Raw genomic sequence first — 16,414 nt, forward strand, 5'->3', positions numbered from 1 at the left:
CTGTAACTTTTGATCATTTTAATGCTTTTTTGCTACATTAAATTATCAATGTCTTTCAAACAACATTCTGTGGATCCCTGTTTGAAACCCCTGGAAGGAGACAAAAAAATTGTAATTTTTTTTTTTTAAATTAACACAAAAGAAAGAGGAACTTTAAGAATGACATCCATTTAAATTATGTGGCCGCTTGCAGGCTTTTGACTTCTTTTGAAAGAAAGAAATATTAAAAAAGTGCCATTTTGGGTTTAGGTTAAGGTTAGTCTCGCATAGCCAGACCTTCAGGCTGACGGCAGAAGGTCTGGACTTTTGTGCAGCTTTCATTGGCCAAGGACCGCCCAAGAGGACATTTGACTGACATGTAACGCAACCAATCACAGTTCATTTTGTTCTGCGTCATGTTTAGGGTCGTCATGTTTATGTAAGTCGATGTCCCGGCAATAACAGATCGGCGTGCATCTATAAATGATTCAAGAACGTTGTGCAAGTTTACTGCAACAATGGAGCTGCGAACTTCAAATACTTTTGAAAATCCAGCGTTTAGTTGATCTTGTAAGCGCTCATTGTAAAGACGATGGCATTCTTCTTCCACGAGGGAGTTTGGTGGCACGGCATTTGTTTCCAGGTGGATCGTTAAAGAACGCAACACAAATGTTTCACAGACATTCTGTAGAATTCAACCAATCAGATGACGACTTCGAAACTCCTGAAGTGTTTCCAGAAAAGTAGTAGAGTTAGAGTATACATTTTGGGTTTTTTTTGTTGTTGTTTTTTCAAAGTTAACTGCATATGTGTTCTTGAAAAACATTTATTGTGAAAAGCTCTTTAAGATAACATTTTTATTTTTTTAAATGTTTAGGTTTGTATCTATAGCATCACTCTAATAGTGGGTAGATATAGTCAGTATTTTTCTAGATATTTGAATAATTTGCTTTTGGTTATGTAGTAAAATAAAATCAATTTATTTTGCAAACATCATGCTCTAAGAAATTCACGATTTTTCCATTATATATGGATCTTTACATGAAAACATATAGCTGCCTTTATATTTTATAAAGGGAATCCTTTACAAGGGGATTATTATATTTGGTGGTTCTTGGCATCAAAATGTTTGGGAAAAACCCTGCTTTCAGCCATCGATAAGAGTGTTATACTTTCAGTACTCCGGTTAACTCCAGTGTTCAGTTCCATTTCATTAAATCCTGAAGATCCCCAGAATCAGCGCAAAAAAATTCCACAGATTCCTTCTGGGCCTAGATGAGAACAATCACTCTGTGTGGGACGATTGGAACCCACTGGCCAATGTATAATTGAAACAGACTGAAAAATATATAGAATATGACTCACGGTGTTATTTGCTGAATGCAGGCTTATACTGTCTATGAGTATGAGCACACGGTGAATTACAGGACAAAGTAAGACAGTAGGTTGTTGTTGAGATCCAGACAGCAAGGTAAACAAACACAGTCTTGTGATGCAGCTAGATGAAAAATGTAAGTGTGTGGGGCAGGACAGCAGACTCAACAACATGAACCCACAAATTACACCTATTTTTAAGGTCTGAGTTAAACAGGAAACAGAAGGTAGGCTGATTTGTGAGCACACGCGTTGCTCTCGCCTGTCCAAATGTCACCATTAAGGTTAATGAGCCTGCCACCACCGTCACTGCTTTTGGAGGAGGGCGGAAAATATAAGCCATGGCAGGATTTATAGTACCTAGTGGCCCACGTCACAGCAATCTAGTAAACTTGATTCTTTTTATAGAAAACCACATAGTGGTCACACTGTGATCTCAATACCTCTATTCCTACGAATAATTACAGAACAACATGTTTACAGTGTATGATAACTTTAATATGCCACAGGCAGCTAACTTGTCATTCAGTGCTTATATTAGAATAAGTAATAATTTTGTGAATTTTCACTGTGCCTCTTTAAGTAAATGGATTCGCTATTCAATTTAGCAGTCAACAATGTCAAATGCAATGAATTTGGGCAACAGGATATGATGTCATGCAGCTTCCTTTTTATAATTATTTATGAATTTGGGGTTTCTAAAATGAAATCTAGAGAGCGGGTGGTAGATGACTGATATCATTCTAATATATGTAATTTAATGATAGCACATTAGATGGCATTTATTTTATGCAAAAAAGTATGAGTATTATGAACTAAGAAGGATAAGTAGATTTGGGGAACTAACACTTCTGTTGATCAGCAAGTGGGCAAATTTATCAACTGATTCTGATGAGCTTATATGTCTCTCTTTCTTTATCCCGCATTTTCTGGATTGCTGGCGCCATTTGATGCAATTGTCGGCTTGATCGGGGTGCAAACCGGTAAGCTTGAGGTTGCTGTGCAGTGTGTCGACCCTTCGGTCGCTTTCTGATGACTTCCAGCTGGAAGCCCATTTTGGCTAGCATTATATGGTCAGCGTGCAGGACATGGCCGTATCACCGAAGCCTGGTTTCACGTAGCTTGTCAGATATTAAGGCAACACCATACCGTTGCCAAATGTCATCATTACAGACATAGTCGAAGTGTGTGATGCTGGAGATCCATCGCAGCATTTTTGTTTCCATGACACAAACGGTGTTCTACATCTTTTGTCACAGGCCAACACTCAGCACCATAAAGAGCAACAAGACCAATGACAGTACGGTAGATCTTCGACTTGAGATGGTCAGTGGTCTTCCTATCACACGCAAATCTGGTCGTCATGCGCCACTTCAGCCAGGCAGCATTGACTCGCTCAGTGACTTCATGGTTCAGACGTCCAACAACTGCAATTGTTGAGCCAAGATACTTGAATGGTAAATGGACTGCATTTATATAGCGCTTTCGACAGACCCATGGCCATCCAAAGCGCTTTACATATTGCCTCACATTCACCCATTCATACACCGACGGCGGTGTCAGCCATGCAAGGCACCATCCAGCCTGTCGGGAGCAGCTGGGGTTAGGTGTCTTGCTCATGGACACCTCGACACTTGGTCAGGTGGAACCGGGGATTGAACCACCAACCTTCTGGTTTTTAGACAACCTACATGAATCACTGAGCCACTGCCGCCCCTGAATGTCTCGGTTTTTGGTAGGTCAGTGCCGTCGATCTTGATTGTACCCTACTTGTTCGGGTCTGTCGTCATGTACTCTGTCTTTTAAACATTAAGGCGTAGGCCGAAAGTTGCCAACCGATTGCTTCATGACCGGACATGTCTGCTCGAGGCTGGCTTTCTCTTCAGCAGCAAGCATAACGCCATCTGCATAGAGAAGTGTCCATGGCACTGGCTGCTGTAGGTCTCGCGTGATGACATCCATCACAAGAATGAATAGGAGCGGTGATAACGCCGATCCTTGGTGGATGCCCACAGAACTCCTTCATTGTTCCGACAGTTGCCGGCAGTTGCCTGCTTTTTGGTTCATCATACAGCAGCTTTACTCATTTGGTGACTTCTTCAGGGAAGTCATGGGTTATTAGTGTTTGCCAGATGTGGAAATGGAACATGGTCAAACGCCTTTTTAAGGTCAAGAAAGGCAGTGTGTAGGGGCTTTTGTTTCTCTCGATGCTTCTAAAACAGGAGCCTGGTGGCATGAATTGCGTCAACTGTCCCACGGTTCTTCACAAATCCGGCCTGATTGACTGTGAGGTGAACAAGGTTACAAATTTATCTAGGGTACGTTTGAAGATCTTCATGGCATGTGAGACCAATCGAATTGTAATCGTTTCGTAGTTGACACATTGATCCGGGGTGCCCTTCTGATTCCCTTCTTATTTAGCCTGACAAACCAGACCCACATCAAGATATTGGGTCTGGGAACACACCATTGGCATTGCTCAATCCGAGGGGCGGGATAAACGGTTGTCTTTCAAATTCCCTCTGCACGCAATAGGATAGCGCTACAACCAACCAGAACAACGAAGAGGGTGAAGCAGTGCTAGTTGATAGATTAAACTTTCGCTGTGTCTGGTCGGCAAAACTCCAAACACATCTTCCTTTCTTAAGAATGACTTCAGTGCCGTTCTTTGTTCATTTCTCAAAGAAAAGCTTAACTCCAAGTCTTCCAGAGTCGCGGCCAAAGCCGATTCGAAAGACCGCTGTTCGCCAGCTTCTTTGTTTTCAAGTAGCACGCGGAACCGCCGCAACTTTGCCGTCATTATGTTAAGCCCGCCCACTGACTCTTTACACGATGTGATTGGCCTGATCAGAGTTTGTTTTTTCCAGCTCGCAAGCCAACGGAGAGTTGCTAGACTACCCTGGCTGCAAATTACATTTGCTGCCGCTAAGGTGCATCTAGATTTCTAGGCTACTTCTGATTCTGATAATCTTATAATAGCCAAATGTTGGCTGATTAATCGGATACATTGGTTTAGCAATAATTATAAATAACAAGAACTGATAATAGTTTCAAAATGTTATAATCCTACACTATCTACTCCATTTCACAGCATCCTCTGAAAACTTTGAAGTTGTATTATTTTTGTATTGAGCCACTTAACTTTAGGGCCTGGTTTCACAGACAGGGCTTAAGAATGTATGCATATTTTATAAATGTGCTGAAGAAAAAACACTACTAGCATGCATCTTGAGACAAAACAATGGAACATATTTTAAGATATGTCAGTTGCTTTCAGTTAAAACAGCTCAAATGTGCATTTTAGTCTAGGATTAGCCTTGTCTGTGAAACCGGGCGTAGATCTTCCATTAGTCAATTATCTTTTCACTATAATTGACAGGTTAGAGTCAGTTCACACAACATAAACCTTTGTACATAGCGAAACACGCTTGCATTCCTGTTCTGTTATGTTGAATGGAAGTGAATTAAACATGTAGTCTACTGTAACAGCCCATTATTTAGAGAACATGACAATTCATAAACCTTTGACATAAAACAGACACTGACACTGGACTTTCACTTAAATGGTAAATGGTAAATTGACTGCATTTATATAGCGCTTTTAACAGACCTACGGCCATCCAAAGCGCTTTACATTTGCCTCACATTCACCCATTCATACACTCATTCACACACCGACGGCGGTGTCAGCCATGCAAGGCGCCATCCAGCTCGTCGGGAGCAGCTGGGGTTAGGTGTCTTGCTCAAGGACACCTCGGCACTTGGTCAGGTGGAACCGGGGATCGAACCACCAACCTTCTGGTTTAGACAACCTACATGAACCACTGCCGCCCATCACTTAAAAGCATCTCTATTCACTTCCACACTGAGAAATGTCAAAAGCAAAATTATATATAGGCAGAAATTGGATCCAATGAGTAAAACAAGATCTCTCCAATATATGGACTGTCAATTGTAAAAAATAATAATAATAAAATAAAAATTAACCAGCAACTGAACAGCATCAGTTACATTTTTTAGATAAAAATAAAAACATTGATTCTACACTGATACTGAAATCACATGCTCTGGGAAGGCTGAAGATTAAACTATTTTTTTTTTCACTTTTATCATCCGTCAAAAGAAAATAGAATGTCCATTTACTTAGGATTATGTGTTTGTTTAAATCTCTAAGTATGAGCAGCAGTAGTAAGTAATACACTCTAAAAAATGCTTGGTTAAAAATAACCCAAGTTGGGTTGAAAATGGACTAACACAGCAATTGGGTTGTTTTAACCCAGCAATTGGGTTGTTTTAACCCAGCAATTGGGTTGTTTTAAGAAAACATTTAACCCAACCGCTGGCTTAAAACAACCCAATTGCTGGGTTAAAACAACCCAATCGCTGGGTTAGTCCATTTTCAACCCAACTTGGGTTATTTTAAACCCAGCATTTTTTAGAGTGTAGTGATGCACCTTGTATTATCAAATGTCAATAGTTCGAAGTTTTTTTTTTACTGTGGACACTTCAGCAGTTGTCACAGTGACTCTGGAACTGTCTATTTCAAAGCCATGAATAGAAAGAAATTAGTAAATAGAGGAACTCTTCCCTGATGTTCAGGTCAGTGACTGTGTAATCCTTTGATATGTGTCAGAAGTTTCCACTTTCAAAAGGTCAGGACACGAGGGAAATGTTAAACTTTCCTTCCTTAAAGTTGAAATGCAGCCTTTGAATTATTGATAAATGCCCTGTGGACACAGTGCTTTGAATTATGCACATCCAAATTAAGTCTTTGTTCTATCACACTAACTAGTATTAAATATAATAATGTTGTGGTCCACAGTAGAACAGAGATGTGGAGAATGCAACCAGGGTGAATGAATGAGGGGCAGTTCTGGATGACCTTACCGATCTGATGTTTAAGTCCTGTACCAAGTTCCCGCTCATTTTATACAGTTTAAAGCAAGTTCATTATTAAAAGGTCATATTCTGAATGCCCGTTCAAAAAAAAAAGCAGCATGTCTCTTGAGTTCCTCCTAAAAACCAGAAAGTCTGAGACTGAATGGCATGCTATATTTTACAGCTTACTGAATACTGATCAGTATTTTTCACATATTTCACATTGTTGCAGCACCTCTCTTCCCAGTCTGTCAGTAACGCTAAGAGCTGTGTTTCTCAAAAGCATTGTTTCTATACGCCAATGTTGTAGATATCTACTTAGGCTTTTTGAGAAACACAGCTCTGTTTATTTCCTGTCTCAATGAAGGCCCTCCTTCTAAAAGCTCTGATTGGACGACTGGAACATTGTGTTGTGATTGGTCAACAGCTTCAAATGTGTCTCTTTTGAAGCCAACACAGAAGTGACTTAAACAGCAATCATTCACTTCATCCTACATCATACTACATACTAAATCATACTACATTTTGGTCACATCATCTCATTAGTTGCATTTTTAATTTGGCGAGTAGCTTTGACTTTTACGTAATGATTTTAGCATATTTATTGCAATTGTATGCAGATTTAAGTGTTTTAAATTTAAGTGTTAATTTCCCCTAAATGGGATTGTTTTCTAAAACAATTCCTGAAGACTCCCACACTCTGCTATTGGTTAATTTATCACTCTGGAAATTAAAGGTCAGGTCAAGTCAAGCCAAGCGCATTGCATTGTGGGATGCAGTACCCAGCGCAGTGAGATCTTGATGGTATAATGCATATTTTAGCAAATGTGGGTATTCTATGCATGCATGCGAAAAATTGGCATATAGTACACTGAAATAGTAGAACCAATATGGTTATTGGAGAAGTCCAGCATACATCACCAGAGAGAAGCCTGTTGCTTCACAGATCAGTTATGACAGTTTGAATAAGAATTATGACACAAATTAAACTGAAACATGCACAGAAGAATTGTTTAAATAACTTGCATTTAGAAAACAGTTGAGTTTTCATTTCATGACAACTTTAAATCTTTCTACTGGTTATTGACATGCTTACAAAAATTATTTTATGAATGGAATGAATAAAAATATAAGGTAACACTTTAGTTTTAGGGTCCAATTCTCCCTATGAACTAGTTGCTTAGCTTAGCTTGCATATTACTAGGATATTGGCTGCTTATTAGTACTATATATATATATATATATATATATATATATATATATATATATATATATATATATATATATATATATATATATATATATATATATATATATATATATTATTATTATTATTATTATTTTAAGCACATATTAATGCCTTATTCTGCATGACCATATTCTACATCCCTTAATCCTATACACAATACCTAAACTTGATAATAACTACCTTACTAACTACTAATAAGAAGTCATTAGGAGTTTGAGGCAAAAGTCGTAGTTAGTTGATAGTGAGAATTGGACCCTAATTAAAAGTGTGATCAAATATACTAAAAAAATATCATATTAATAATAAAAAATCTTATATTTTCTCATTTTGTTGATAACCCTACCCCTTTGTGCCAACTATAACTGTGCTCAAGTTGGTTGGCATGATTAACGCATCAAGACTTAACAAAATCTAATAAATATTTTGTAACATTGGATTTGATTTGTTTTTTTACTCAATAACTTAATTTGCATTTACTTAGGTTTCGTTATTGTCTGTTCATCCGGATACTTGATAGAAAACGAAACACATCCAATCTTAGCAACTGTCAAATTACATTAACTGTATGTGCTAAAGAATTTTAATTTTAGACTTCTGGCTGTGCAAACTTGGTATTCCAGGCACACCTGGGCAGAAAATGAATGGAGTTCAGTGATGTTTTAACAATATCATCACAAGCTTAACCATTGCACTTAAGACAAAAATAGCCCAGGGTTATTTAAACACATGATTTGGTGAGTAAACATCACATATCCCATATAACTGGTAAGACTAAACATCCTCCTGTTTGCATGAATCAACAGCAGTTCCTGAAAGTTCCGCACAGGGAACCACACCTTCAGCTCTGCAGACAGCAGCTGTCATTGATGGCTTCACGTAACAGAGGCGTGAGAGGGGTGTGACAAATCGCCGCCGCTCATTGGCTGGCGCGTTTTAACGAACAGCGATAGTGGCCAATCAGAGAACGCGCATCGCTGCTAACGCAATGACGCCGTGCGCAGAGGCGGAGTAAGCGACGCCGCGGGGTGCGTCTTCGGACGTGAGGTATATATTGAGTTAATTACATACCCAGCCACCGTTCTCCTGGATCCAGCCGTGCAGCGGCCCGTTCAGATATTCCGTCATCCAGCCCGCAATGTTGTCCACCTGCGCCGTCATCTCCTTGTTCACGCACTCGACACAAACGGTCCCTCCAAACTCGAAAAAAGCGATGATTCTGCCCCAGTTCACGCCGTCCCTGAACAGCTCGTCTATGACTGCGGTGAAGCGCTGATGCGCTGTGATGGACGTGAGATGCAGCTGTTTGGACATCTCCGCAAAGTCCGACTGATATAACCGCTCCAGTTCATCCCCAGCCTCCCGCAGCACCTTATGAAGAGCGCCGAGCGGGTCGTGACGGGCGCTGGGAGAGACTCCGCTCTCCTCCTGCCTCCCCATCATCAGTCCATTCGAGACACTGTCATCGTGTCCATTCACTTCCCACACGTATCCCTTCTTCCAGAGCTTATGGTGGATGTACTTCACCACTATGCTGCGGTTGTCATACACAACCTCCTGTGCCATATTGACCTGTATATATCGCTAAATGACCTCAGTATCAGCGTGATCTTATTAATCCAGGCGCATCATCATCTTCATAACATCAATGCAGTGCAGCAACTGATATTAGATGACTGCAAATCCTTCAAACAGTGAACTTACTGCATGTTGCCTCACTTGAAACTGCAAGTTGCAGCCCTCGCTCGAATCCTCCAGTGCTTCGGTGTAGAAAAACGCCCACTTTCTGTTTCCAGCAGAAAATTCCAGGCATGTATGAGAGGATTTACGCATCTTCCTTCATATCAGATTAAACAAACATGCCGTGTAAGCATGGGTGAGAAAGTCTCTTGTGCTTTGAGTGGGAATTGCGTGCAGTAAGTCATCGTTTATTCGTGTAAAAGAGTCCAGAGCTGCGGGAGACGGAAGAGGCTGGTCGCCCGAGTGTTCAACCGCACTTGTGAGTTTCTTCTCTCGCGCAGCGGCTAGTGTGAAGAAAGACTTTCTCAACGGTGTCTGCTGTCGAATTTAGGCTTTACGCGAAAGGTGAACGGGTAACAGTTGTATCGCTGTATAAGTTGAGTGTTTAGAGGCGTCTGCTGTGCGCAGTCGCTCCATTTGCAGTCAGACTCTGCCCCCTTCATAGCTGAGAGGTGTTTCCTGTGCGACGTCACTCATTCACTCTCATGTGCGCGTGAAGTGCAAATAATACCTCGCTTATTTATCCTCCTTTTAATACTTTAAAAATTTTTCTTAACATTCTAATTCACAATTAATATTAATCATAGTTCTTAATCATTATTGAATAGCACATACAAAAAATAATGTTAATATAAATAGTATAACATCTTGAAAAAAAATTAAAACAAATAACGGTGAAATCATATTTAAACATCAATTTATTTTTATATGTATTATTATAAAATATCTTCACAGTGGGCTGTAACATTTTGAGCATATTTTACACTTCTGTTTCTAGGTCACTAATCAAATAAGCAATTTGTGACACTGATCATGTGTACAGACGGTCAGATGTTCTTCACTGAAGCACAAGATGTTCTTTGGATCATTTTCAAATATGCTGGAGAAAGTTCAAGCAGTTTGAGTGCTCTCTCAAGCAGATTGGGACGGACAAGAGCAACGAAAACTACAAAATTCACAGTGAACTGTTTTCATATAATTTATAATGGAATTGTATATATTCAAAAGAGAAGATTTACATAGTGGTCTTTTGGATGTTTCTTTATATTATATAGAATATTATTATATTGGCCACACCCCCAAACAAATCATGCAACAGTCCAGGAGCCCGTTTCAAAAAGGAGGTTAAGTAAAAACTCAGAGTAGCCTATGTTAACCCTGAAATGAGGGAAACTCTGGGTTTTCCGTTTCAGATATGTCAAACCTGAGAAAGTAGGGTAAGTCAGGCCCGTTTCTGAAAGAGAGGTAATTTATACAGTCAGTCTACTCAGTTGATTGAACTACCTCAATTCACCTGGGGGGTATTCCAGAAAGCAGGTTATGTGACATACCTGGGTATGTTTAAGAGTAAGTTAGCGGATAACCTCAACTTTCGGTTCCAAAAACGGAGGTAACTTTAAGGGTATGTAAGTAACCATAGCAATGCACTCTCTGAACATAACCTGCTTCGGAGCAGGTTATGTTCCAGGGTTAGTTTGCTTAAGAGGTATTCAGATGTGTGTTATATAATTATAGTTATTAATATAACCAAATTTGTTTCATTTAATTTCAAAGAATTAGAATAAAAAATAAGTTTAAATGTTAATTCAATTAAAATTATTTATTTTATTGTCATCTCACGCATGGATCTGCATTCAATTAATTACCATCAAACAAACAAACAATTTTTTTTTTTTTTTTTTAAGATTACTTATTAAACGAAAAGATGATTGCACAACCACCAAATAGGTGGCGATGTGCACTAAGTAGGTTATGTAAATCGCCATTAAACAAAAGAAGAAGAGGAAGTAGAATGGCGCGCTTTTTCTAGTGTCTGTTTCCATGGTGAATCAGATTAGTTGCTCTGTTGAGAATGTCTTGTGTGATCACGGTTAACATACTTTGAGTTGGCTGAACTTACTCCCGGACTCCTTTTTGGAACCAGCATACCTTGAGTAAGCAAGGTTTGGGTTAATCAACCAAGAGTTCAAGGTATATGTGACGGTAAGTTAACCTTGCTTTCTGGAATACCCCCCTGTTCTGAAACCCAAAACTCAGAGTTTAAACTGGAGTTGGTTGAACCTCCTTATTGAAACGGGCCCCAGGGGCCTATAACATGAAGCCAGTTTAGGTTTAGTTTGCACCAACCCTGGGTTTAACTTTAAGGCACTATAACTATAAGGATTATATTGTTTGTTTGCCAATTAATTTAATGCAGATCCATGTGTGAGATGACAATAAAATAAATAATACATTTATTTGAATTGAATTAACATTTAAACATTACCTTGTTATAATAGTGCTTTAGAATTGATATATAATATTGTATATTATAACTGTAACTATATAACACATTTAGTTATATTAATTTAACTATACTAATTATATTACACACATCTGAATACCTCTTAAGCAAACTAACCCTGAAACATAACCTGCTCTGGAGTTATGTTCAGAGAGTGAGTTGCAATGACTACTTACATACCCTAAAAGTTACCTCCGTTTTTGGAAACCGAAATTTAAGGTTATCCACTTACTTACTCTTAAACATACCCGGGTATGTCACATAGTAGAGTTCCAGGTAGAGATCGCAATGTTCCAGGTAAGAGATCGCAAAACAAAATTGGACCAGCTGTGAGCAAAGTGACATGTCTAAGGCAATAAAATCACTCCCCCTGTTTCTACTCCAAATTAATGGTCTATAATAATTCATTTAAAGATCTAATAATAATTTTGTATTTAGATATTATAGGCTATTTATTACCCGTAATCCAGTACACATGCACAATATCAGTTTATCAATTATTATTAAGCACTTAGTTTAAATGAATATATAAAAGGTAAAAGCTTTAGAATCAGTTAGTAAAGATGACCACATGTGAGCTTAAATGTTCAGTTCTCTCTATACCTATATCATCTAGCTAACTTAACTCTTATTTGCACTGATATAGCAAGATTTTGGGACCCACTTTAAATTAGGTGGCCTTAACTACTATGTACTAACATTTAAATTAATCATTTGATACAATGCACTTATTGTGTACATACATGTTTTACATTGTACTAATTTTAGAAATTAAATTTACATAAAATGTAGTTACATTTATAATTACACTGTTGACCCTTCCCTTACAGCTAACCCTACCCTTAAACTTACTCATACCACCACACCTGTCCCTAACTTTACCTGTATCCCAATATCAGCAAAAGTGTTTTGCATTGTACTTATATTTGATGTAAGCACATAGTATAAGGTTACATCAGTTTTACTTTTCCACATCATGTGATTGGCTGTTCACTACTGATGTCACGCTTAAACTCAGGATCAAAGCCTGAGTTGACAGAGAAAGTTGATGATCAGCGTCATGGTACCAACAAAGTCTGATTGGTTTGGTTTTGTCAATTTGAAACTAATCCAGTAACACTGCATTTTTTCAACTATACCATCATGGTTAATTCACAGAACATAAAATAGTGGAATGTATGCTCTCAATGACCAACAAAAACATATTTATGTGGATATTAAATTGACTGTCAGGACTGACTCTACTGTACAAGCAGAGCAATTAATATATATTTTAATGAATATTATAAATAATAATGAACACTCTTTAGGAAAATATAATTCCTTCTTTGCCAAGCTAAACTGGCAATTGGAAATTGTTAGAATTCTCATGTTCTAAATAACAGATAAAAAAAAAAAATTGTATAAAAGGGGGAATAACAATATTCTTGCAAATAAAATATCTGGGCAATTTCATTTTTACCTGGTACGGATGAGCTGAAATGGAAATCAGCATCTGTTCAAGCAGAGCAGATTTTGGTCCTCAGCCTTGCCTCAAAATTAGCATTTGAACTTCTATGAACAGTGCAAGGCCTTTGATCTTTCAGCACCCCTCGGTGTCGACCCTGCTTTGAATAAAAGGTGAACCAACTCAAGCCAAAGCCTATGATTTACTGCAGAACAAAATGACTACCTCATACATCTCCTCCTGGGAACCAGAAAAAAAGTTGACAATTTAGCGTTTTTTTTTAGGTCATTACATTATTTGGAGCAAATTTGGAGCATTATTTGCCAACAAATGGAATAGAGATATTTTTTTAAAAGATATTTCATTCCTATGTTATGCTATGAGGACACCAGGACCCATATATTAAGTAAATTAAGACATGAAAAGACATGTCAGGTTTTTTTTTTTGCATTCACCAATCAATTGTTTTATCCAAACTTTGTATGAAAATGATTCCTAAATATGTTATAAAAGTTATAACAGAATGATTTGATTTTTGCAATTATAAATTATATCAACCCCTTATATGCAATGCACATACACTATCTAATTTGCATATTCATGTGTTCTTGGGGAAACATGTAATGAAAAAAGACGTGTAATAATTGGGAATATTTTCATAAGAATATTTATCATTTCATACGAATATTGATATATCAATTATTTCCCTATTCACTTGTTGTGTCTCCAAAATGCCTGATAAACATGTTGTTAGTCCTGATGTCCTCTACAGAGGTCATATATGAAATCAATGTCCTGTTTCACAAGAGTCATTCTGATTTGAAACCCCACAACATTCTCCTGAGATGGTGATTTCTTACAATTTGAAAAACAGTCAGACTTAAAATCAGGACTAATCAGGACATCAGGACAGGACATCAAAATCAGGACAGTCAGGACTACAGATGAAAAATAGCCTTTAGGCTAATTCTGGTGCATTTACAGAAATGTTTTATTAATGTGCATTGTCCCTGTTAACTAAACAATCCAATAAAAAATAAATAAATAAATAAAATGATCATTATAAAATAGTGTATTTCCAAAAGAGTGCTCAATTTGACCATTCAGTCATTTTTAACGACCAAGGAGAGGGAGTTGTCAGGGTGAAACCTCCTAATATCTTTGAAAAGCCCCGAATGTGCACTTTACAGGAAATCTAGACTGTGACATGCATGTTGTCAGAGAAATTCGCTAAAATGTCCTGTTCAGAGGCAAAAGGTCTATTTAGGAGAATGTGACCTCTGCTGGCTTCTGAGACAGGACATTGTGTCTGCATCATTGTGTGTTGCAATGGTGGACTTTAAAAATGTTCAGGTTTGTGCCTAACTTGTTTTCTACCTCTGTCAGCCTTAACTGGGTTATTTAGGGCTAAGTTAGGCTTCTGGAGTTGGCTATTTCAGACTAACGATGAAGTGTTTCAAAGTAGGAATGCAAAGGATGAGGTTCAGGCAATTTATACTGATGTTACTGACAGAGGTATGTCCCGTGCAGGGTTGCCAGGTTTTCACAACAAAACCCGCCCAATTGCTACCCAAAACTAGCCCAAAACAAACCCAATCGCATTTTTACCTCCATTCCGGTCTATTAATGAAAAAAAAAAATAGTATGACACCATGTACTGCATATGTTTTAAGTAGGGCTGCGCAATATATCGAAATATTGCACATATCGCAATATGCATATCGCAAGGGCACGCGATATCTGAACGATTTTAATAGGCTACTTCAACATTGTGAAAAGTGTACGTTTTAGGTTGATGCATATAGCAGAGACTGGGCACACAACTGTTACTTGTGACTTGCTTGACATTAAAAAGTGTTCTTAAACGCAATAACTTGCGAAAAACAACTCCTTGCAGTCTCGTGCTGTCTGCTGTCTGACACACACCGAAACATGCGCAAAAGCTGTTCTTTTTTCGTGTCTTGTTACACACTCGAACTGTCAAATACACACACAGTTATATCAAAATGGCTGTCTTGATGAGTATTCATGTAAACACAGTCGGTTATGCTTTAAGTGAAAGATATCAGTTGGGGAAAGAAATAGATTTTACACACTTGAAGCAATATCGCATTTTTCTTCAATATCGCACAGCCCTAGTTTTGAGCAAGGAGTTTTCCAGTCAATGATTGGGATTTTTTCAAATGATTTTATATACTGCAAACCAAAAGATGAACTTCTAGTCAATTAAATATTTTAAACTAAGCATAAGCAGAAATATTTATCATATTACTTAACCATTTCAAGGGATTCAATCACCATCATTTTACAAAGTTCAAAAGGTTCTGACACAGAATTACCTTTCAAAAGTTATTTATTTCATTATGTAAGAAAATAAGACAAAGCAACAACATCCTTTTTTTCTCCCATGGCACACAAGGTGAAATTTATGCAAGTTTGGCAACAAATGAACAAGGAAAAAACATAGATAGAAGCAAAATGTATCCAAGTTGGTCTTGGTCTTTTAAAAGTTACTCAAACTATATATATATCTTATTCTCATAAATGTATCTCAACTTCAGTCAATAAAAGAGGGAACTATAGCAGAACGGGAAAAAAAACCCAAGTATCTTCTTATGTGTTTAAATGAAGTGTGAGCACAGGCTTGATTTGCATAGCTTTAAGGAGATCAAAACAATTTCTCTACTGTTAGCTTCTTAATGACTAAACAAATGACTACGTCCAAGAGGGCACGACCGAATCATAAGTCCGACACTTATCGGCACCTAACTTATAGCTACTATGTGCTGGACGACGTGCCTTGAGCCAATATCAAATGAGAACATCGTCGCTTTGACTCATGCATTCTCACTTTCATATTTTGGGTCTTTTTCTAAAAAGAAAATATCCAGTGCAAACAATGAACAAACAAACAAAAATGTATTTTTCTATATTGAATCAAATATACGTAAACCATACACAATCTATGCCATAGTTGGATGTGGAGTTGTCCACTCGTATAGCTTTTATAGTGGTCTGTGTTTGGATCTCTTAAGGCTTGGAATGGGTCCCCACGACTGCAGTGCCTGACTGCATTGGTCAATCGTTTCTAGCATACCTGCAAACTCCGGACTGGAGTAAAGGGTGATGGGGATTGAGGAATTTTTATGAATATTTATAAAATCACTATATCTTATGCTAATCAAAAAGCAGAAATGCAGCGGTTACCCCTGCAACGCTACGCTTATAGACACTACTTTATTACGACGAAAAGAAAGGCGATGAGTTTGCAGGTATGTTCTAGGGAAAACAAAGCAGCATAAAACAACAACAAAAATTCTCAAATAAATGTGTAAAAGTGTTACTTCACCCAAAAATGAAAATTCTGACATAATTTTTTCACACGAAATCCAAAACCGTAGGACTTTCTTTTTTTCTGGAAAACAAAAAAGTTTAGTTGCTGTTTTTTGTCCATATGACTAATGCA

The 16,414-nt window shown here is 37.8% G+C and overlaps 1 protein-coding gene across 1 annotated transcript; it reads right to left on the bottom strand.

Moving 5' to 3' along the window:
- Nucleotides 1-8,053: 8,053 nt before the first annotated feature.
- On the bottom strand, nucleotides 8,054-9,636 carry bcl2b (BCL2 apoptosis regulator b). The gene has a single exon (XM_079819162.1). The coding sequence runs from the start codon at nucleotides 9,041-9,043 to the stop codon at nucleotides 8,537-8,539; it is 507 nt and encodes a 168-aa protein (XP_079675288.1). The 5' UTR covers nucleotides 9,044-9,636; the 3' UTR covers nucleotides 8,054-8,536.
- Nucleotides 9,637-16,414: the final 6,778 nt, after the last annotated feature.

Source organism: Gobio gobio, assembly GCF_949357685.1.
Source record: "Gobio gobio genome assembly, chromosome: 6".
In the NCBI taxonomy this organism is placed as follows: Eukaryota; Metazoa; Chordata; class Actinopteri; order Cypriniformes; family Gobionidae; genus Gobio; species Gobio gobio.